Source organism: Arvicanthis niloticus, chromosome 7, assembly GCF_011762505.2.
Source record: "Arvicanthis niloticus isolate mArvNil1 chromosome 7, mArvNil1.pat.X, whole genome shotgun sequence".
In the NCBI taxonomy this organism is placed as follows: domain Eukaryota; kingdom Metazoa; phylum Chordata; class Mammalia; order Rodentia; family Muridae; genus Arvicanthis; species Arvicanthis niloticus.
In genome coordinates, this window is record NC_047664.1 from 36223143 (window position 1) to 36246760 (window position 23618).

General features: G+C 43.2%; 1 protein-coding gene across 8 annotated transcripts in view; it reads left to right on the forward strand.

Annotated features, from left to right (window-relative positions):
* The window catches only part of Mtmr3 (myotubularin related protein 3), a 94817-nt gene that overhangs the window by 68603 nt on the left and 2596 nt on the right, over nt 1–23618 (forward strand). For 3 of the 8 annotated variants that reach the window (XM_034508313.2, XM_034508312.2, XM_076938211.1), the window contains 12 exons: nt 2738–2851; nt 7852–8057; nt 8875–9006; nt 9464–9575; nt 14148–14343; nt 15101–15286; nt 15946–16116; nt 17293–17438; nt 18436–19834; nt 21061–21171; nt 21603–21691; nt 22363–22389. In XM_034508313.2, coding sequence (XP_034364204.1) covers nt 2738–2851; nt 7852–8057; nt 8875–9006; nt 9464–9575; nt 14148–14343; nt 15101–15286; nt 15946–16116; nt 17293–17438; nt 18436–19834; nt 21061–21171; nt 21603–21691; nt 22363–22389 — 2889 coding nt within the window. The remainder of the gene's footprint in view (nt 1–2737; nt 2852–7851; nt 8058–8874; nt 9007–9463; nt 9576–14147; nt 14344–15100; nt 15287–15945; nt 16117–17292; nt 17439–18435; nt 19835–21060; nt 21172–21602; nt 21692–22362; nt 22390–23618) is intronic. The other 5 variants (XM_034508316.2, XM_034508315.2, XM_034508318.2 and 2 more) reach the window with 3 other exon arrangements.

Below are 23618 nucleotides of genomic sequence, written 5' to 3' on the forward strand. Positions count from 1 at the left end.
ACTCTAAATTCACACTCTTCAGAGTTCTTTTTGAACCTTTTGATCAATATTTCTGGAGTGGAAAGTGATCCTTACATAACAAGTTCTTGAAACCTGTCTTTTAACCTCTGCAGGCCTCCTTTCTTCCTGCTGCATGCATGTCTAGCTGATACTATGCTTACTGTGGGCAGTAGTGTGTATTCATCACCACTTTGGCATGAAAGTGCATGGAATCAGTGCACTTAAAAGCAAGGATAAACATATGCGTGGTGTGTGTGTGTGTTCACACACCTGTGCAGGTATAGGCAGAGGCCAACAGTTTTGTGAATTTTGAGTATCTTACATTATCATTTGTCACCTTAGTTTTGAGCCAAGGTCTCTAACTGAACCTGGAAGCTTGCCAATTCAGTAAGACTAGCTGACCAGCAAGCTCTAAGGAACCTCCTGTCTCTGCCCCTCAATGCTGGGATTATAGGCATATGCTACCACACCCAGCTTTTGACTTGGGCATTGGGGATCTGAACATGGATACTCATGATAGTATAGCACAAGCACTTTTCCTACTGACTAATATCCCCAATCCCTCATTGCTAATCTTAATGACAAATTTCCTCAGTTATGATCATTTAACCATTAAGTGCTAAATAACTATTACTAAGTTTATTCATTACCTGTTTCCTTAAAACTTAAAACATGTAAGTGCTTTGGTGAGAGAAGGTGGCTAAATACTGGGATTTTTGTCAGTCTAAGTTCTGTGAAACAACACAGTCCAGGAGACTGAAATGAATATATTCTACTCGTATGTTTCATTGCATCACTAATAATTCTTTGATCTTTTCAGTTACCTTAAATTATAATACCCATTTTCTTGGTCTGTTTGTGGTTGGCCATTTTTTACTGGAAAATCTACCACTCATTGCAACTCTTCACATGGAGCCTAGCCAAGAAGTTAAGAACCTGGAGGTTACAAAGACACGAGAGCTTCACAAGGAGCTGTTCTCAGAGGCAGGATGGAGGACAGAATAGCCATGGAAAATCTGAGGTTACATAGGCTTTGCTAAGTGGAACCCTCTTTTCTTACACTAGAACTGTTTTCCCAATAGTGAGAAGAGCTAACTTCTGAGTAGAACAGGTGTGGTGTCTGCTGGACAGTGAGCATAGAAATCACCAGTTCATATGAACAAGTCAGCCTCCAGGACCATGAAACATTTATTCTACTACAAACAAATGAGAGCCAGATCTAGTCTTGAACATAAAACAATAAAAAGAACAAGACAAGCTATTAGAGTAGTTGCTGTGGTCACTGTCACAGGTCATTTAAAGAGTTGGAATGGGTGTTAGGAAGTTTGTGTAGCTATTCTCAGTCACAACTGTCCTTTTGGTTCAGTGGCTTTTAAATTTCTGGTTCTTTATCTTCTGTAAATTGAGAAGAGGAAATAAGGAGATGTAGTGTTGAGTAATCAAAACCCTTATGTCTCAAGTCTCCTGATGCATAGAGTAGGGCAGGGTAATGGAGGTGATGGTATCTTAGTTAGGATTTCTATTGCTGAAATAAAATATCATTACTAATAAGTGACTTCAAGAGGAAAGGGTTTATTTTGCTTATATAGTCAGCAAAGGAAGTCAGCACATGAACTCAGGGAACGAACCTCAGAGCAAGAACAGAAGCCATGGATAAGTATTGTATACTGGCTTACTCTCCATGGCTTGCTCAACTGATTTCTGTACCATCCAGGATCACCTGTCCAGTGGGCTGGGCCCTCCCACACCAGTCATCAATCAAGAAAATGCCAATCCTATGAAGGAATTTTCTTAACCTTTCTTCTCACATGTCCCTAGCTTGTGTCAAGTTGACATAAAAACTAGCCAGCACAGATAGTTTTTGAGTCTTAGGATTAAATTTCATACTGCTTTCAGTGTTCAAAAGGAAGATTACCTAGTTATATTGCCCTGTAAATAAAATCTGTCAGAAGTACTATATCCCAAGTCACCAGCTTGGCTAGAATGCAAAACCACCTTTTGTTTTAAAATGAGTGAGCAAGGGGGTGAGAGTGAGCGTAAGCCAGAGAGCACAGGAAATAGTGTCTTCTGAAGTACATTTTATAGAAATCATGGTTAATAGCTTGCTCACATTACTAATTTGGTTCATTGGGATTATTAGTGTGTATTATATCTGTATAACTCCTGGCTACACTTGTTACTTAAAATTAGGACATCCTGGTTGAGATCAGGTAAGAAGTTAATCTGAAGAGGAGATCTGAAATAGGGGGCATTGTCCTTCTCATGCTTCCTTTTGACAAAGAGCCTGGAAGACTGAAGCTAAGAGAGGTGACATAAATGCTTCTTTCTGTACACACACTCACAAACACACACACAATTTACAACAGAGAATTATCATGGAGAAGGAGAATCTCCCTCAACTCTCATTTTTTCATTGTTAGATTATCAGATTCCAAAAGGCAGCATCAGATTGAACCACCAAAGATAATTTGTATAATATAAGCAAAAATTATGGCTGCCTATTCTGGTAAGGAGACCAAAACCTCAAATAATTCCCCCTCAGTTTCTCGTCTGCCATTCCTTTGCTCCTGTGCTAGAGAATGAATATAGATCCTTGAACATGCTAGGCAGGCATCCTTATTGCCTTTTTAACTGGCTTTGTGATAGCATGAATAATGTCCCTGTGCCCCTCTCTCACTCCTCCATCTTTGCCCCTTCTTTTTCTCTCTTCTTATCACCATTCTCTTCTTTCCAACAGATTGTGTGGTAGTTATCCACAAGAGCTCATAGTACCTGCTTGGATCACTGATAAAGAACTGGAAAGTGTGGCAGGCTTCAGATCCTGGAAGCGCATCCCTGCTGTCATCTACAGGTATGTAAGCCAGACCAGTTCCAGGTACTTCTGCCCCACTGCTCACTGTCTTGACAGCTGCTGACCTGGCAGACACAGTTCCTAGCAAGTGTATGCTTCCTTATTGCTGAAGCTGTGCCTGCAGAAAGAAAGACACCAGAACTCACTGTGTCCAGAACAGAAGCTGGCAATGCAAGTGAACCCTGATGAGAATAATTGAATAGAAAAGTGTCTGGGCCACCTGCTGCAGAGCACACCTTTAATCCTAGCACTCAGGAGATAGAGACAGGTGGATCTCTGTGACTTCAAGATTAGCCTGGTCTATGTAGGACTTCCAGGCTACTATACAGGGAGACCCTGTCATAAAATAAATAAATAAATAAATAAATAAATAAATAAATAAATATAAATAAATAAATAAATAAATAAATAAATAAATAAATAAATAAAAACAAACTTTTTTTTCCCTTGTATTCATTGCATTTAGCTTCAGGTGTTTAACAGGACGTTTCTTTTGAAAGATTGGTGAGATTTAGAATAGAGCTGAATGAACTCTAATGGTGTTCAGGATTGTCACTGACATGTGGGAGGAGGATCCTTGTTTCGAGATGAATTAGAATCAGCTGTGGCTAGACAGAAAATTTCAGAGATGCAAGGCATGAGAGCTGTAGTGTAATATCTTGTGGGGAGACATGAACAACCTGCTATAAATCCCAGATAGGACACTGACTACAGACTTAAGAAATGGTTCCACCTGTGGCTGTCTTGCTGACCACTTGGAGCTTTTAAGGTCACTTATAGGAGCATGGGTGAAGAATAAATTAGAGGGATTTAGAAGATTCAGAAGTAGCTGTGTCACCGCAGAGTGTTAACTCATGACAGCCACGTTACTGGCATTAGCTAGAGTATCTCTGGCATTAGCTAGAGGCATCTCTGGAAATTCTCTTCCCCAGCAAGGGTTTGCTGCTGTTCTATCCTTAGAGAGGCACATATTCTTATGTCATGAGCGTCTTACAAGCCTTCCTCTGCCCTGCATAAGGGATTTTTATTTTGAGGAATGGTATCTATATAAGGGCTAAGAGGTGCATATTTTAACAAGGGGTTGCTGATATACAGATGTGCTGTAGTATGTAAATGGAGGCCTCTTAACACTGTGATGCCTTTAAGTGACATTTGGAATAGAGTATATTCTTGAGTGCTAGCTTTATAATTCAGTGACCACTCTGCTGTTACACAATCAGGTTATATTTTTAGGAAGTCATATTGTCTTGTAATGTTAGCATTCTGCATTTTACTTTTTGGTTTGTAGACCTTTTAGATTGCCCAAAGTGAGTCCAAACAATGGCCTAGTTAAAAACTGCCACACCAGGAGCTATTGCACTCCAGTATTGAGGCTCTAGGAAGGGATATTTCTTGTGACATTCCTATGAAGGTAACCAGCTTGTTCATGTAGCCTATTGAAGGCAAATTCTGATGCCACCCTGAATACAGAATGTGAAGGACACTGCCTGTGGTTTAGTGGGACCCATTAAGCCTTCAGTGTCCATTTTCATCAGTTTTGTTTTCTGACACCAAAGTAGGTCACCAAATTTACCTGTCACTCAAGTACTGAGAATGACATGGAATTAGGGAACAGCGAAAGCTGAAGGGATTTATGAGGCTGGGAAAGCAGCTGGCTGCTGTTTGGACCAACAGCTGTGTTAGATTGGCTGCCTGGCATTTATGAGACTTGTGACTTGAAGCAGAAAGGGGAAGTACTCTTACTTTCTGAGTAAAATGCTTTTAGTAAAAGCCATTTTTTCCCTTTAGACAGAAAGCCTAAGTGTGCTAGTTAAGAAGAGCTCCTTAGAATGTGGGTTTTTCTTTTCTTTTTTTATAATCCAATTCTATGAGGCATGGTTCTAGGGTTCCTCATTCTAGATACCTAGAATATGTACATAAATGGAAAATTTCACTGTCAATCCTTGAGAGAAAATCTGTCAAGATTGTGGTTGAAAGTTCTTGGTATAGCCATGTAAATCAAGCAGGCTTCCTGGAGCTGCTCTCTCTGTTGCAGGATATGTGTCTTATGTCTCTGATCTCTGAATTGGATCCCTGTGTTGTTTAGTTTTATTAGGGGTGTGTTGAAGAATGTTCAGGACACTCCACCACTCTTCAGTGCCAGCAGAGGTGATGTCTTAGTCACTGTGACCAAGGCAACTCCTAGAAAAGAAAACATTTAACTGGGGGCTACAGTTTCAGAAGCTTAGTTCCTTAGCATCATGGCAGGAAGCATGGAAACACTCATGGGTCTAGAACAATCCGTGTGACTTACATCCTGATTTTCAGGCCAAGAGAGAGAGGGGCGAGTCGTGGCATGGGATTTTTGGAAACCTTAAAGCCAACCCCCAATGTTACACTTTCGCCAACCAGGTCACACCTACTGCAACAAGGCCACGGCTTCTAATTCTTCTCAAATAGTGGCACTTCTTATGACTAAGCATTTAAGTATATGAGCCTAGGGGGCCATTCTCATTCAAACCACCACAGGTAGCAAGATGCCCCTAAATCCAGTATTTCCTAGATTTAGTTTTGTGTGGAGTGCAGCAGTAATTTCTGAGGTCGTTAGCAGCAGTTACTTTGCAATACTGGCCAGATTAGAGCTACAGAGTTGTTCTAACACAGCAAGATCTTGGGAGACCTCCATCTGTAATGCAGCTCACAGCGTCTCTGTGCACATGGTGATCCTCATCAAATGGGGAGCTTGCCTGATCATCAGATTAGAGGCGGTTAAACCATTGCATTTTCATGTATAATGGAAGCATTTCATGTTTTAGTAAGTTGGGTTTTTTTTTACTAGACCTTTTACCTTTTTGTATTTTAGCAAGTTCTGTTTGTTAAAGTGATAAAAATGTCTGTTTTGTCTAATTTCCCTTTTTATTTTACCTTTTAAAGTGATCGTAACTTTTTGTTTTTGAGCTAGCTTTCCTGCAATACAAAGCTTTTCAGGAGATTGACTACTGCTACATGTACCCAATTGGCCCTGAAAAACCCAAGACCAGAGTGCCATCTGCTGTTCTGTCTCAGTGCTAGGAAACCTTGCAGAGACAGAGACTCTCAAGAAAGGTCCCTCTACCCTCTTTCTGGGAAGTTTGCAGTCATTCAGATCTGTGTTTTTTCAGCCTACTAGGGAGACTCAGCAAGAATCATGGAATTTCACATCATTTGTGTGCGAGCCAATGTGGTGTTGGTAATGATGTGTGCTGTGAGCTGTTTGCCACACACAGTGAGGGAGAATTGAAAGCCTATAAGCAAACTACTCTAGTGGGATTTGTTACCACCAAACTTAATTTATTGCTTGTAAATTTAAGGATTAAATTTCCTCACATTATTTCCTAAAGAAGGAAAAAGGAGTAAAATACTTTGTTCTGTAAATTCATCTGTACTATCTGTGTACAGGTTTGCATGTGCAAGTTCAGGAGCATTTTAAAGAATATGGGCATTGTCTTCAGTATATAGAATTGGTAGAGCTTTGGACTTTTATGTATCAGATTTTTTTTAAAAAGTATTCATTGGGGCTGAAGAGTTGGCTGAGTGGTAAAGAGCACTTGCTGCTCTTTCAGATGAATGAAGTTTGGTTGCCGGCACCCATGCTGGGCATTCACAGCTGCTCCTGGAGGTCTTTTGTCCTTTTCTGGCCTCTCCCTCCACACACAGACAGACACACACAATACAAAACAGAACAAAAATATTTTTTAATTAAAAGATTTAGAAAATTTTATTTGCTAATTTAGTGTGTGTGTGTGTTGTGTACAGGTACACATACCACAGTACATGTGATTCAGCTTTGTTGAGTAAGTTGCCTTCTTCTACTTTTACATGAGTTCAGGCATGGAGTGTGGAGTACCAGGCCTGTGCTTCACCCACTGAGTTTTCCATTTTTATAGCAGATGATTACTTTTATAACTTAAGAAAGCTTTATGTATGCTAATACCGTTTAGCAATCTTTAGTATATTACATTTAGAGTTGTGTAACCCACCTTTACAATCAATAATTGTATTTTCATTGTACAGAATGAAACCTCATACTCATTAGCAGTCATTCCTTCCCCAACTGCTCTATCCCAAGGTATACCCTGTAAAGCACTGTTTCTCTAGATTTGCCTATTCTGACTATGTGATAAGTCTTAACAACACATGTCCTTTGTGATAGGCTCACTTCACTGTGACACTTTCCAGTTTATCTGTGGTATAACATGGGTCTGAACTTGGTTTTTTACAACTAAATATTACAGTTTTCTAACTTTTTAATTAACATACTGGAAAATACACAAAAATTTAATAGCATCTCAGAGTAGACTCTGAGAATCATTTCTGGCTTTGGAAAAGGGACAGTATAGTTTACTGGGGTTGTGATTTCTTCTCTCTGAGAAGCCTGAGGAAGCATGGCTGGGTCATTGAGTACTGTGTCTATAGTAAGAATAACTTGTGACTCATGACATCTCAAGTCAGCCATATAAAAGATTTCACTGTAGGTCAGGTGAATGTTCCACTTGCACAGATGGGAATGTATTTGAAAAGAATCATCAAGCCAGCAGTAGTGAATATATAAATACTGTAGTACACCTTCAGAAGTGAGGCAAAGCAGTGTGTTCTGTACTTTAGCATCTTGCATGAAATGAGGTGTTTGCACTTAATTATTACATAGTGGAATTAGTATAGTATTCATAGATTTTTTTAAAAAAAAATCTTATTTCCTAAAAATAAAGATTCAGAATACCTAAATTGTGAGTGTTAGTTAATTTTCTCTAAGAATATTCACTTACCGTTTGTTGGTAACTTTACAGAGAGCACTATGACGAGATGATAAAATTATGTAGGTTTTGTTTTTCTGTCCCTATTAATGATGCAAAAATTTGAAGCCAATTCCAGATTTACCTAGGGTCACATATTTACAATCAACTTCCATCCTTTTATGTGAGTGCAGAGCCTCAGACGGGGGCCTTGAAATAGTGCACTCACTGTCTGTTGTCTCTGCACAGGCACCAGAGCAATGGAGCTGTCATTGCCCGCTGCGGACAGCCAGAGGTTAGCTGGTGGGGCTGGCGAAATGCTGATGATGAACATCTGGTGCAGTCAGTGGCCAAAGCCTGTGCTTCCGACTCTCAGTCAAGTGTCAGCAAGGTTTCCACTCGGAACAGATGTCGGGACTTTCCCAAGGCAGGGGATCTTTCTGATGTGGAGTTCGGTAAGGTGCTCGTGAGACCCATGCAGCAGTTTTTAAAACCACCTGAAAATCTTTTCTTAAAGTGTCTTTTCCCTAGATGACAGAATGTTACTTCAGATTTTTGAGTCTCTGTTCTGGAACTCACTGTATAGACCAGGCTAACCATGACATCACAGAGAACCACCTGCCTCTGCTTCCTTACAGTTGAGGCATAGGTCATCACACCTGGCTATAAAGTTACTTTTCCTTTGTAAAGATTTATTTATTTATTTTATGTATGTGAGTACACTGTAGCTGACTTCAGACACACCAGAAGAGGCCAGTCAGTGCTTTTAACCACTGAACCATCTCTCCAGCCCTAAAGTTACTTTTATAAGAGAGAATTCAGTGAGTTTGTTTGAGGAGTGACAGGTCTTGACAAGGCATTGGAAAACCTTTTGTTTCAAGTTTGATTTAAGAGCCTAGTATTGTCTTCCTTGTCATTGTGACAAAAGTGTTTGGATGAGGGTGTGGGTTTTCTCCAGTCTGTGGAGAAAAATACCTGCTTTTATGAGAAGACTGCAGGGGTAGAAATGGGAGTAAGACACTAGGTGAAGTGGCCATCTTATCTAATGTGCTTTGGGAATTGGGTTTGGAAAATCAATCCTTATCAATTTCAAGAGGCAAAACAGAGGGTACAGTAAAGGCAAGTCAGAGTACTAGGGTTTGGCTAGGGGGCTTCATTGATTGGAGTTCATTTTGTTTTGTTTTTACTGTAATATGTACCTCTGGTACTAGTTGTTCACGCTCTAGGAGAGCTAAGTTTGCTTAGTTTTTATTCCCTTCTTGATGTCTGCAGATTCCTCTCTGTCAAATGCTTCAGGAGCAGAAAGTTTAGCTCTCCAACCACAGAAGCTTTTGATCTTGGATGCACGCTCCTATGCAGCAGCTGTGGCAAATCGAGCCAAAGGAGGAGGCTGTGAGTGCCCAGGTGGGTGTATGATCTGTCCCTGCATCATCTATCCTTGTCGGTGCAGCTCACTCCCAGCCAAGGCTTAAATTAAAAGTAAATGGCAAAGCACATTCTTCACTCTGCATTCAGAAAACCAGGCTGTCTCTCTGGATCCTTGACGTTCGTGAGCTTTGGCTGAGGTGCAGACTGTCTTCCTCTTATGTGCCAATCTTAAGGATAGGAAAGCTGGTTTCTGCCCACAGGTCTGTAGAGGCTCTGTTTCTCAGTCTGTTGTCTCTCACAGTATGTACATGAATCACTAGCTTCCTGCCATGCCCCACTACCTTCTTTGAAAAGCAGGGTCAAATTGAAGTAGTAAATACTGAGTTCTAGTACTGTGCCCTTTCTGAATCTGTCATGGCCTTACTGTTTGAGTGCTGCTGCTTTGCTGCTTTTACATTTGCTGGTGTGGTCCTTAAATTGTTTTTCTCTACAGAGTATTATCCAAACTGTGAAGTTGTGTTTATGGGAATGGCAAACATACATTCTATCCGGAGGAGTTTCCAGTCTCTGCGACTGCTGTGCACACAGATGCCAGATCCTGGAAAGTAAGGCTTGGCTTTAATTTGTGTGCTTCTTTTGTTATTGCTGCTGTATTGCTGTTTTTTGTTTGGTTTGGTTTGATTTTAAATGAGTTTGGGGGTATCTTCTCTTTGTTAGTGAACCTTAGTTATTCTTTTGGTCACTGTGGATATTCTTTCTGGCCTAGAAGCTGTTTTTCTAAAGCATAGAACATCAACTGTGGAGAAACTAGTTAGCTCTTTTGCAAAGTTTGTGGGTTTTTTTTTTTTAATTTATTCTTGAAATTAAAATATAATTGCATCATTTTCCCCCTTCCCTTTCCCTCCAACCCTATTATAATGTGTGTAACCATTCAGGCTTTCTGTGTCTGCCCCAGTTCCCGAGTAGCAACTCAGAGGCTTATCTTTTATTAGTAAATGCCTAGTTTGTTTCCCAACTAGCGTATAACTCAATTATCCTGTTTATTCTATTCTATGTCTGCCACATGCCTGGTTACCTCTCCTCAGTTTCATACATCCGACTTCCTCCAAGCCGGGATGGAGAAAACTCCTGTGTCTGAACTCTTTGCCAGCAGAGTTCTTCTCTCTGCTGATGTACCACTTTCTAATCCTGCCTCACCTTACTGGGCATCAGATTTTTATTTTGACCAATCAGAAGGTGCCTTAGGCAGGAAAAGAAGGACAGAGACACATCTTCACACAATACATATCCCTACAATGTGTGTGCATATTTCTAAGTATATAAATATGATCTCTTCAGTCCATATAATGTTACTTTTTCTTTTTTGTTTTTTTCAGAGATGATCACTTGGTATTGGATAATCAATTTGGAGGCTCTTCCCTTGGGAAGATGATTTCTCTCAGTCTAGTTGGACTATAGTTCTTTGTTTAGGGTACCCAGCCTCACTGATATATTTGTAACAGTTCTGTTACAGGGTTTAGGATATGCAGCACATAATAGATCTCAGTCCTCAGAACAGAAGTAGCAAACACTTCTTGTTTTTCATGGGCTCCCTCCTTTCTCTGATGTGTTGTTTTTAGCCCAGTTTAATTCTTTGGTCCCTGAAATACTGCAGTAACATTCGCTGTGAAAACACATGAACGCATGCACTCACACAGAACCTACTTAGTCCATTTAGTGTTGCTTGTATTATATGATTTCAGGTCTGGCTACTTGGTATTGGAGAAACAATTAAGGGGCTCATCTCCAGGGAAGACTTTTCTCTCACTGTAAGCAATTCTTAGTTACAATGCAGTTCTGTCATGGGGGCAGGACCCTGTGAACAGCACCCCTTTCCAAGTTAGCATGTCTGTCGGTGGTGTACTTGTTTAGATTTTATTAAGGCGGCCACATTGTTGAGGTCTCATGAGCAAAACTTCTTTATCATTTCTAGGAGACATAAGCTCACAGCAGATTTCCTGGTCCTCTGCCTTTTACAGTCTTTCTGCTTCCTCTTCCACAATGTTCCCTGAGGCTTAGGTGCAGGAGTTGTGTTGTAAATGTATCCATTAGGGCTGAACATCCCAGAACAATTGTTGTCGGCACTCAGACCAATTATGATTTTTCTTCACTTGCTGCAGAGAGAAGTTTGTTTGTTGAAGGGTGAAAACTCCACTTATCTTTGAGTAAATGGATAAGTATTTAGAATTTGGTTGGGAATTACTGGTTTACTGGTTTACTAAAGTGGCAGTTGCAGATTCTCCTCTAAGGTCCATGATCTCACTGTCCTTGGGTAGTTGGCTGGCTTTTCAGTACAAATCATGTTGAACAGTTTTAAGTCTGAGTGGACAGCTGTTGGTTATTGCCAAAACATGAGTGCCGCTATGGTACCTTTAGGAATTTCTTGCCATGCTTGTCCCAGGGATGGGACCCTGTGAGATGGCCCCCTTCCAGGTTAGTATGTCTATTGGTGGTATCATTATGTGCCAAGCAAATCATGTGTGGTTCATAGACACCACAGCTGGGTAGAACTGTTGGTTCCTTCCCTCCTTTGGAAGCTTGCATAATTATTTCAGGTATTGTGATATATGAAAGCTAGTTTAAAGGAGGAGCTTTTCAGGTTCTACCCATTTTTTTTTTTATTTTTTTTATTTTTTTGGGGGGACATGGGTGCTAGAGGACTCAAACTCAGATTGTCATACTTGTGGGGTAAGCATTGTATGAACTGAGCCATCTCTCAGTATGTTCTAAAGTGTTGAACCTGTAGCTCAGTTCTTTTCTTACATTAACTTCCATTTCTAAAGTAATCTTACTCAGAACATTACCTTAGTTTCTATTGCTTCTTAAAAAAAAAATGAATGGCTAGACTTTATGGTGTGGAAGGTAAAGCAGTACTCCCTGCAAGGGGACAGTTTGAATACAAGATGAACAGCAGTGCTTTGTAAAAGAGATATGAGCACTGCTGTTTCAGGAAGCCAGCAGTGTGCCAATAAAGATAGGAGTTTCTTTTTTAGGTGTTTTTGCTGCAGCCCATAGTTGTTTCTTTGGGTCCTGTCAATAGATTCTATAATCACAGCAATTTTTTTTTTTTTTTTTGGTTTTTTTTTTTTTTTTTGTTAGTTTGTTTTATATACTTAACTGGATTTATAACATCGGTGCTTTCCAAACTGCCTTTGCTGACTCCTAGTAAAAAGTAACTAAATTCATCACAGTAGCAGTCAGCCCTGATGATGAAGCTGTGTCCGACTCTTAGTCACTGTTCTGTTGCTGTAAAAAGGGGGCTGTGGAGGACTGGAGGGTGGTGTGCTTCTGTTCCAGTGTTGTGGCATCCCCTCTGGTGGCTGCCTCTCTCCCAGCTTGTCTCTCAGGCTGACAGCACTGGCCGCTACTTCATGGTCAGTGGGGTCAAGGGAGCCCTCCCTCCACTGGAGTTTTGTTTATTGCTTCTTCAGCAGCAGGGAGATGTTCATAATTACTCATCTTTTAGGCTTTTGATTTCTTTTAAGACAAAATAGAAAACATCTGACCCATCAAGAAAGTGTTTTAAGTGTATCTAAGTAGAGGATAGGGAATCTTGAAATTGAATTTTACCTATGACAGATTTGTAATTCATTAAATAGGAGTCTTCCTTCCTATATTTGGGGGCAAAGCTTGGGGTATAGCAATAATAGCCTCTGAGTCACAGTAAGTTGGGAAAAACAGGGCTTGTACACCCTGTTCTGCTATTTGCTTGCCTGGCAGGAAAGATCTCTCTTTCTTAGACTCTTAATAACATTCATGTTCATTCTTCAGGTTTTAATAGATCAGCTTTGTCCTATAGGCCTTATCTAGACCTTGTCTTGGGAAAGCCTTCTCAAAGATCCTGAACAATTATTATTGCTTATCTTTCAGTGTTTAAAGGGCTAGACTTGTAGCCTTAAACCACAAATTTGGCCACAGTTGGGAAAAAATAAACAGAAGTTGTTAGGGAAATGAGGGATGGAAGAAGTAGTACATGAAACAAAATGTCAACGTATTTGGGGTGGGAGGGGGTGAACTTTGTAACCTCAAGCCAAAGAGGCGGTTCTTTTTATCTGATAACCCCTAAAGAATTTTGAAAATGGCAGGGGAGTCCTCTTACTGAATCCAGTCTAACTCAGCAATGTTACATAGCCATTGTACCAGTTCTCATGAGTCCAGTGATCACAATGGACCTGTGCAGTTTTAGTCAGTAAGTGGTCAAGGCTCAACAGTTGGTGATAGGTAATCTTTGAACCATTCTTGTGTTTGTCAAAAGAGCTATTTCTTATACTGTGTTTACCAGTCTAGGACTTCTTCCCCCCCACACACACACCTCTCTCTCTCTCTCTCTCTCTCTCTCTCTCTCTCTCTCTCTCTCCCTCCCTCCCTCCCTCCCTCCCTCCCTCCCTCCCTCCCTCCCGTCCTCTCTCCCTCCCTCCTTCCCCCTCGCCCCTTGGCAAATTATCCGTGAAGAGTTAGATGGGGTGGTACATTCCAGCACTTGGAGGCTAATCCAAGAGAACTGAGTTCCAAATCAACCTGGGCTGTATAACAAGACCCCTGTCTCAAGTTAATTAAATGTGGGGTGGGGAAGGCATGTATTTGTATGTGTGTCAGAACCAGGGTTGGGGGCATAGCTCAGTGGTAGAACACTTAACTAACAAGTATGAAACCCTGGGTTTTATTCCCAGCACATTAGGGGGGAAAAAAAGGAGAGGGGAGGAGGAGGTTAGGGGACTGGAGAGATGGCTCAGTTATGAGCATGTACAACTCTTGCAGTTTGGTTCCCAGCACCATATTGTACTGCTCACAACCACCTAACTCTAGCTCCGGGGGCTCTGACAACTCTTCTGGCCTCCTCACAATACACCACTTCCTTACATACAGTTAAAAGTTAAAAATTAAAAGTAAGTGCTAGGTACAGTGTAGCATTGTTAATTACAGGGTTTTGGGTTTTTTGGGTTTTTTTCCCCTAAAGTTGTCTTCTCTTGATTAGAGCTTGGCATTAACCTGGACATTCTTTATGAATAGACTTTTATAAATCACTTTGTGGAATTGCTTTTTAATTTGACAGGCATTGGACATGATGCCATAAAATCATAAAAATCACTTATTTCCTTATCTTCCTTTTTTTTTTTTTTTTTTAAATAAAAAAAAAGTTGGCTTTCTGCTCTTGAAAGTACCAAGTGGCTCCATCACCTGTCTGTGCTTCTGAAGTCAGCACTTCTCGTGGTGCATGCTGTGGACCGTGATCAGCGACCAGTGCTAGTGCACTGCTCAGATGGCTGGGATCGTACTCCCCAGATTGTGGCCCTGGCTAAGCTCCTGCTGGACCCTTATTACCGAACCATAGAGGTCAGTGTGTCTGAGGGAGAGAGGAGTATTTCAGGATAGGTTGGGGAGACCTTTAGGAAGGTTGTATATTAGTTTGGGGATGGAAGTTAAGTCTATAGAAAGTATAGTTTATTGTAGTTGTGCATTTGTCACTTAGAGCTCGGTGTCTTTTGCTTAGTAACAGACATTAAGGGAGGACACAGAAATGTTTCCTTTGCAGCTTCTCTACTTGGAAAGATTTTTTTCTACTTCAGAAAAATGGGCTTAAAAGAATGTCCACGTGCTTATAATAATGGGTCTAGACAGAACTGCTTGGTGCTCTGAAAGAAACATCTGCTCTGAAATAACCATTGTTGGGTTAAAGATAGAAGAACAAAAGCATAAAGTGACATAAAGTACAAATATTTGTAAAAATTGATGCTGGAAAAGAATTTTTTACAATTATGGCTTTATAAATGTAACATCAAAGGTGAAAATTAATAAAAGAGAAATTTGGGTAGGCAGTAGGTAGCATTTGTGTAGAAAATGAGAGAGACTACACAAATATCTAGATAGCTCATCAGTGTCCTTTAGCTGGATCCTGATTGGAGTTGGTGAATTGAGATATTCGTGTAAAAGTGTTTGAGCCATCAGGGAAAGAACCTTTGGCTCTGAACCTATGCCAGAGGGACTTACCAGAAGGCTGGTAAAGGAGATTGGCTATTGGTGACATGGAGCTCAGGATGTCACAGGTGAGACAGTATTGCACAAGTGATGTCTCCTCGGTGCCTCCCTGCAGGGTTTCCAAGTCCTGGTGGAGATGGAGTGGCTGGATTTTGGCCATAAGTTTGCTGACCGGTGTGGTCATGGGGAGAACTCAGATGATGTAAATGAGCGCTGCCCAGTGTTTCTACAGTGGCTTGACTGTGTTCATCAACTTCAGAGGCAATTTCCTTGCTCTTTTGAGTTCAATGAAGCATTCCTTGTGAGTTTGGACTTAATGATTCTACATTTTGGGACCCACATACACCTAGAGGGATGCTGATACAAGTGTTAGGGGGCCATTTTCACCCAAAACTATGCATTTTTCAAATTTAACAAGGAGTGACTGCTTTATTTAAAAGCAACAGCAGTTAACTGGCATTTTATTTTTCACTCAGCAAATCTAGGTACACCAGGTTTTCCTCTGTAAGCATAGAGTTTGTTTTAAACTTGGCTTCTAAAGTGTATGGTCTAAAATGTAGTTAGAGACAGAAACTATTTGAATGTGCTGTGCTCCCCTCTACTGATGCCGTCTGCTATGTTTTCCACTCCCACCTACTCCTTTGATGAAAGATGTCCTCTTTCTGTTTGAGCCCTCTGTTCCCATGCCCTCCAGATTCCATCACCATATTTCTGACTGGCTCAGCATTTCTTCACTATGCCTCCTGCATTAGTGTGTCTTTGACATGGGAGTGCTGGTGGTTGGGCTCAGACCCTGCAGTTGGTAACTATGAAGAGGAGGTGCCATATATTAGCTGTCTAGTCACATACAGCCTACGTCCCTGAGTGAGCTGGAGTGTTCTCAGGGGTATCTTGGTAATTGTTCAGTTGGATTGACCTCCTTACCTCACTGTATGATTTTTCCTGATTGGAATTTGGCAGGTGAAACTGGTACAGCATACCTATTCCTGTCTCTTTGGAACATTCCTGTGCAACAACGCCAAAGAGAGAGGGGAAAAGCAGACTCAGGAACGGACGTGCTCTGTGTGGTCGCTTCTTCGAGCAGGCAACAAGGCTTTCAAAAACCTACTGTATTCATCTCAGTCAGAAGCCGTATGTACCCTTTAGCCTGTCTCTATGATCAGCAGAAGGAGTTTGAGGGTGGGGGCACATACGGGAGCTGGTTTGAGTAGTACCTGTTTTGTGAAAACGAGTCAGCTGTCTTAAGGTACTGGTTCCACTTTCTCACTTCTCACCGTTCTGTCTCTGTGAATCCTGTTTCTTGATAGTGCTCTAGCCTGTCCATGACCAACTCGGGTTCAAGGTGGTTTGGTGTGAATGATGACTCGTGAATCATTGCCTGTACTTCCTCCAGAGCTCAGCGTGGTCCTCATGTGTTTCCGCTCTCTGGAGGAAAAGGCTCTAAGGTTCTTTCTCTCAGATACCTAGTTTGGCTAAGAAGGGTCAGACACCAGGCTCCAGCTACTCTCCCATGAACCAGGCAATGGGACCCACTGCAGCTCTGTCTCAACACAGAATTCTTTCTGGTATTGGCATGTGTTTGTCTGTGATTCTTTTTACACATGAGAGCTGCCAGGCCTTTTAACACTTTGTTCCCTCAAAAGAATGTCTTCTGCTAATCATAGAAAGAGAGGCAGTGTATGAAAATGTACTGGGTTTGTTCCCTTTGTTGGATACATTTTAAGCCCGTAGAAGTCCATCAGGCTAATCAGGGGTTGTATTACATTGCTGGGCAATTAATGCACTTCTCATTACAGTTAAGGAGCCAGAAGAGAAGGTTTACACTGTCTCTCCTTCCCTTCGCTGTGCCTGCTGGGGAAGTGGCAATAAAGGGTGGGGAAATACCCTTATTTTCACATGATTAATTTAAGTGATTCTATAAATAGGTTTGACAGCTTCTACTGAAGCCAAGCTTTAGGGAAACAAACACATTCACCATGTAACAGAACAATTCTTACTCAGTAAATCAGGCTGATGAAAGCCTGTCATTCAGTAAAGACCACCTGAGATAATTAATAAGAAGTCAGCCTTTAAAGGATTCATTAGATTTTCATGCTCACAAGAGGCTCTTAAGTAAAGAGTATTGCCAGACAGAAACCCTGGTTCTATATCTGTCCTCTTGGGAGATAGACCTTCATTAATGGTGCCACCTCCTTGTTGATCTGTGACCCACCTAGGTGTGTTTATTCTTGCTCTGTAATTCCAGGCATTTCTATGAGATTTACTAGGGCATGCATAAACCTGTGTCCTCCCTCCCCCTCTCCTCAGGTGCTGTACCCTGTGTGCCATGTGAGGAATCTGATGCTGTGGAGTGCAGTGTACCTTCCCTGTCCATCCCCGTCTACCCCCACAGATGACAGCTGTGCACCATACCCAGCCCCAGGCACCAGCCCTGAGGAGCCCCCACTGAGCCGGTGAGCCCAAAGCTGATGCCACAAGTCCCAAGTCCTAAGTGGTGCTATTCTCTCTTAAGTGGTGGTATTCCCTCTCTCCTCCCTTCTTCCATTCTTTTCTTCCCTCTTTTCCATCCCTTCCTTCCCCGCCTCCAAGGCTTACCTTAGACTTGCGGTGATGTGAGAGTTGGATTTACTGGTATGAACCATGACATCTGACTGAAGTTTAGCTTCTTAAGAAAGATAGTAAGTAAGCCTTATTTCTGGAAATGAATTGGACCTGGCCCTGTATTATTCTGCCTTGATATTATTATGCATTGAGCAGTTTCTTGGTAGTGGAGCACATCCGTGGAGTCTTTGTGGACTCTGGTTTGTTTACACCCTGCTTTCTGCTTCCTCCTCTCTGCTCTGATTAGTCTTCTGAGGCTTGAAAGGCAGATGCTAGAAGATTAGAGAAACTGGTTTTGCCACTTGTGAATATGCTTTATTAAGATCAGAGTAAGAGATAATATATGCACTTAAAATATATGGTACAAAGAACCAACAAGTCCCTTTGCCACTACTTGAGAAGCATAGGACATTGTGAGGAGTGTCTCTTCAAGACTGCAGATGCATGAAGCCCTGGGTTGAGCCCCAGTGCTGTATAAACCTGTCAGGTGACACATTCCTATACTGTCGGCACCTTGGTGGTAGAGGCAGAAGTGTTCATTCCTAGCCTATAGAGAGAGGATGAGGCCAACCAGGAATACATGTGTCTCTGTCTGAAAATCAAAAAATAGAGGAAAAAATAAAAGTAAAAGGATGCCTTTTAGAAATAATATATGCTTTAGCTTATTTGGGGGTGTGGGCAGTACCAGTAGAGAGCTATGCCACTCTAGGAGGCTGAGCCTCATTTCAGAGATGTGGCTGCAATGGCCCAGGTGTGAACCAGTAGCTTACTAAAAAAAAACCTGTTGTCTTCTGGGGCCCTTTGAATAGCCTCCAAGAGTCTCATTTTCTCCAAACCCTTTTCTTTTAGGCTACCCAAGACTAGATCATTTGACAATCTGACCACAACCTGCGACAATATGGTACCGCTGGCCAGCCGGCGCAGCAGTGACCCCAGCCTGAATGAGAAGTGGCAGGAGCACGGGCGCTCACTAGAGCTGAGCAGCTTTGCAGGTGCTGGGGAAGAGGTGCCTGCTATGGACAGCCTGCGCAAGCCCAGCAGGCTGCTCGGAGGTGCTGAGCTGTCTGTGGCAGCTGGTGTGGCTGAAGGGCAGATGGAGAACATTTTGCAAGAGGCCACCAAAGAGGAGAGTGGGGTAGAAGAGCCTCCCCACAGGGAGCACACTGAGGTGCCAGAGGTCAAAGAGGAGGCACCCCTAGCAAAAGAGAGTAGGATGGCGGCCCAGGGCTCCATTGTACTTTACCAAGAACCACAGCTGGATGATGCTACTTCAAGAAGCCATCTAGGCCCCAGCCTGTCTTTGTTCTCCCAAGGTATTCCTGAACATCAGGATGGGCACAGTGTTCTCTCTAGTTTACTCCAAGCTCCTCTCAGGGGAGAGGACTCCCAGGAGGTCCCTATAGAACAGCCTCAAGTAGAGAATATTGCAGAGGACAGGGAGAATGTAGCTCCTGCTGTCCCAGTAGATGCAAAAGTTGGCCTTGGTACCTCACAGTCTAGTTCTCTGCTGCCTTCCCAAGTCTCATTTGAAACAAGAGGACCACACATGAACAACTCCATGCACATGTTACTAGAAGACAAGGTAAAGTCAGAGAGTGGGCCCCAGCTCCATCACAGACCTTGCTTGGCAAGCAGTGGTAGATTCAGTGGCAAGGACATGCTTCCTGTAGCACCAGAGCCCAGGTCTGCTGAGAGGCCCCATTGGGACTCCGTGCTACACAGGACTTCATCCCCTGGCAACACCCTCAGCCTGGTGCAGGCTCCTTGTGCCTTGCCGTTAGACAAATGTAGACAGGGAATTGTGTGCAACGGTGCCCTAGAAACTGAAAACAAGGCTTCAGAACAACCTGCAGGATTTGATACCCTTCAGAAGTACCCTACACCCAATGGGCATTGTGCCAATGGGGAGGCTGGGAGGAGCAAGGACTCACTGAGCCACCAGCTGTCTGCCACAAGCTGTAGCTCTGCTCACTTGTACTCAAGGAACTTGCACCACAAGTGGCTGAATAGCCACTCAGGGAGGCCATCCACTACCAGCAGCCCCGACCAGCCTTCCCGCAGCCACCTGGATGATGATGGCATGCCTGTGTACACGGACACAATCCAACAGCGCCTGCGGCAGATAGAGTCTGGTCACCAGCAGGAAGTGGAGACCTTGAAGAAACAAGTCCAGGAGTTGAAGAGTCGCCTGGAGAGCCAGTACCTGACCAGCTCTCTGCGCTTCAATGGAGACTTTGGAGATGAAGTGGTAAGTTAGGTCATAATTTCTTTGAAGCTGTCCAAGGAGACAGCACACAGAGGCCAGCAAAATAACCCTTTGCACACAGTGCATGGTTATTGAAACAGATTTCTGAAAGGATTAGAAAGGTCTTAATGTTGAGAGAGATTGTTTGGGAATTAGCCTTGGCCATGGAGACAGCAGTCTGCCTCTATTCTGAGGCACTGCCTTTTTATTCCCTTGTAGGCAGTTAAGAGGTAGGAGGGAGTTAATATGCATGACATGGGGATCGAATCTCTGCAGAGAAGGCCCTGTGTCAGCCAGGCTTTGTGGCTCATGCCTGTCATCAAGGGAGCCTGAGGCAAAGCATTTCTACAGGTTTGAGGTCAGCCTTAAGCTACATAGTCAGTTCTGGGCTAACCTGGACAGCAAAGTGTCTCAGCTCACTCTACCCTGAAATAAAAATGCGTATGTTTAGAAGGGCTTGCACACCTGTTCAGAAAGGCATTGGTAGAGCAGTGCTGATTCTGTTATGTTGGAGTGTTTGTCCTGCCTTAGTCATTAGTGAGCTGCCTGCTTTCCCAGACTTTGGGAGTGTTGAGAGCTGTGCTCTTTTTGAGCAAGTGTTTGTACCCACTCTGTGGCAGGTGCTGGCAAGAGAAATGGAGAGAAGGGGTTGATTTTTGTTTGTTTGTTTTTAAAGCATTGTTGAGGACTTAGCACTAATGAGGCTTAGTGGCTAGAAATGAGGGTACCAGGGTTCCTGGGCTCCCAGAGGGGCTTTCTTTTTTGATGAGTCTGACAGTGTAAGGCAGGTTCTAGAGTAATCATCCCAGATCCAGTGACTTTCCAACCAAAGGAAAATTTGGCTTTCTCTTCATACTAAATAATGGATTCTCATTGTCCCAAAGTGTCCCTCAGAAAAAAAGAGGGCACACTCAAATTACTGTTTTCATTCAGTGCTGGACTGGATCACCAGGCCCACTAGAACAGCTGACACAGAGAGCTCTTTCTCTCTCTATCTCATTAGTTGCTTTCTGGATCCTAAGACCCATCTTTCCACTCCATGTCACTTCACAAAATCCATGTGGCCTGAGCCCAGCCCCTCTCTGTACCTGGCCAGCCCAAGTCTGAATGGCTGATGTGACTGCACATTTGGCACCGTAGCACTCAGGCCTGCCCGTAGACCCAGTGCTCTGGTCCTCCTTTGGGAGGAGACAGGTTCACTCCGTTCAGCTGTGTTTGTTTGCCAACAGACTTCAATCCCCGACTCGGAAAGCAATCTGGATCAGAACTGTTTGTCTCGCTGCAGCACAGAGATTTTCTCTGAAGCCAGCTGGGAGCAGGTGGATAAACAGGACACAGAGGTACAGGCTCAGCCCCTGCTCTGGGTGCCAACCACACAGGTGTACTACAGTTCTCCACTTGAGTCCCTGCCCCATGCCACTGACCAAAGAAGAACTCACAGTTAGTCTTCAGCCTCTGCACCTCAGCTTCCGAGAACCCACGTCCATCAGTTGTAAGACAGGGACATCAGTGAGCTGGCCCTTTCTCTCCATTGCCTCTGCCAGCTCTCATGACAACCCAGGGTGCTGCTGGGCCAGTTTGTCTCAGGAGATTGATACCTCTTTCAGGCAAACCATTTGGACACCTTTCTTACACTGGTAGCAGGCCTGCTGGGCTGGTACCACTGGAGCACATGTAGTCCTTGTGGCTCTTGCTCCCCCTGGTGTGGCTCTGTTGACTTCAGCTGACTAATCCACGTCTTGTTACTAACTTGGTCCCATGTGTTTTACAGATGACCCGTTGGCTACCTGACCACCTGGCTGCCCACTGCTATGCCTGTGACAGTGCCTTCTGGCTCGCCAGTAGAAAGCACCACTGCAGGTGCCATTGGGTGGCTTTTAGGGTGGGATGGGCTACAGAATCTGAACTTTGGCATCTTACAAGCAATGTTCTGTGTGAGTTGCCCTTGGGGTTGTGTTTTTATGCCTCTGAAATTGGTCCTTCTAGAACTTTATTTGGGGACTCTGTTCCAATTCAGTGATCACTATTAATTTTGAAATGTGGACATACTTTGTTTCGTTTTCCAGATTGGTAATTAACAGCTACCACGCAGATCTTCATTTCTTATTTCCAGCATAAAATTGGTCATGGCTACTTTGAGCGAAAACAGTTTTCTAGCATAGGCGGGGAGCCTTGGTTTTCTTACTCCTTCCTGCTCCCTGCTTCCCCTGCTGCTAGGGAAGAGTAGACACAGCTGAGGGCAGCCTCCAGTCCTTGTTGCTCCCAGTTTCTTTCTTCTGGGTTGGGGAGTGAGTCACTAAGGCTGCTTTGCCCTGACTGAGGTGGTAACTATCTGGTAGCTGTCTAGTGTTCCTAGAATAGGAAGTTTATCAGAATTGTACAATGGCCCACTTGTAGAATTGAGATTGTATTGAAAGTGATGGGGAAATCTCTTTGTAGACAGATGACACTCTTAGGACCATGGGTCTCCCCAACCCTGCACCCCTAGACCAAATGGCTTCTCCTCTGAGCTCTTTCTCCCCTCCTTGCAGGGAGACTGACCGTGTTGATCAAACGTGGTGAGCATTTACAACAACTTGTCTGTGATGTCTGCACACCCACAGTAACTTCTCCACACTAATGCTGTCATTCCCTTCTCTGCACTCATTGGGCTGAAGCCTTGAAAGGGAGAGCTTAGGCAGGCAGGTGGGCATGGGAGATCCATAGCAGCTGATGAAAGAAACTGCCAGGAGTATGTCTGCTGCTGCCGTGTGCTCCCCTCTGGACTGTACAGGCCAGCTGGGCTGTGAGACTCCTGATAAGTGTTGCTTCTGTGGGGCTCATCTTTGGGGGAGGCCAGTGGGCTTCAGAGCTTTTTTTTTTTTTTTTTTTTTTTTTTTTTTTTTTTTTTTGGTCAGGGAGAGGTGACAGTTATTCATTGATGCAAGGATGATACTAGTAACCTTCAAGTCTGATGGCATCACTTTCTTGTTTTGTTTTTTTATAGAGACAGAAATGAACAGAGAATTACTTAGTGTGGAAGATTCCACTTAGGTCTTTCAGGGTCTCCCAAGGGAAGTCAGATAGAAAAGCTTAATTGATCAAACTCATATCAGGCTTTTAAGCCAAACTTCAGCAGGTATGTTTAACAAGTACAGATTTCCTGTGTAACCACAAGTTCTTGCTGACTCATGCTTCTTAGAAAGGTATAAAGTGTTTCCTACATTCTAGGAATGAAAGGCTTTGTGTTCTCGTACCCTGTCCTGTTGTCCTGTGTCCCATCGTCCTTTCTCCAGTGTTGCTTTGTCTCATGTGGTCTTCCTATGTCTGAGTGCTCCTTACCCACTGTGGTCTGTATTCTGTGGAATGTGGCTGAGAAGTTAGTGAAGAGGAAGCCTTTCTGTTAACTCCCTCTTTTCATCTCAGGAGAGCTGTGCTTTGGGGTTCCCTGTGCTGAGCTGACCAGTGGTTGGTTTGTTCTTCAGGGCTCAGCAAATGTAGGATTGTAAGATGAGCAGAACTTACCCTGTGTTGGTTACCTTCAGTGTGTGTGTGTGTGTGTGTGTGTGTGTGTGTGTGTGTGTGAGAGAGAGAGATGGGGTGAGGGGATGAGGGAGGTGTCAGTCTGGCTCTTCAGACCTGTGCTGCAAAGATGCAAAGAACTAGGGATTTTGGCAGAAAGGAGAAGGGAGCCTTGAGATGCATGGGGCAGGGCCCTAGCTGACTGACCACTGTCTAATAGGGATGTATACATGCATGTGTTTCTCCATGGCCTTGTCCTTCCACCTCCCTTTCACGCTGAGCATGT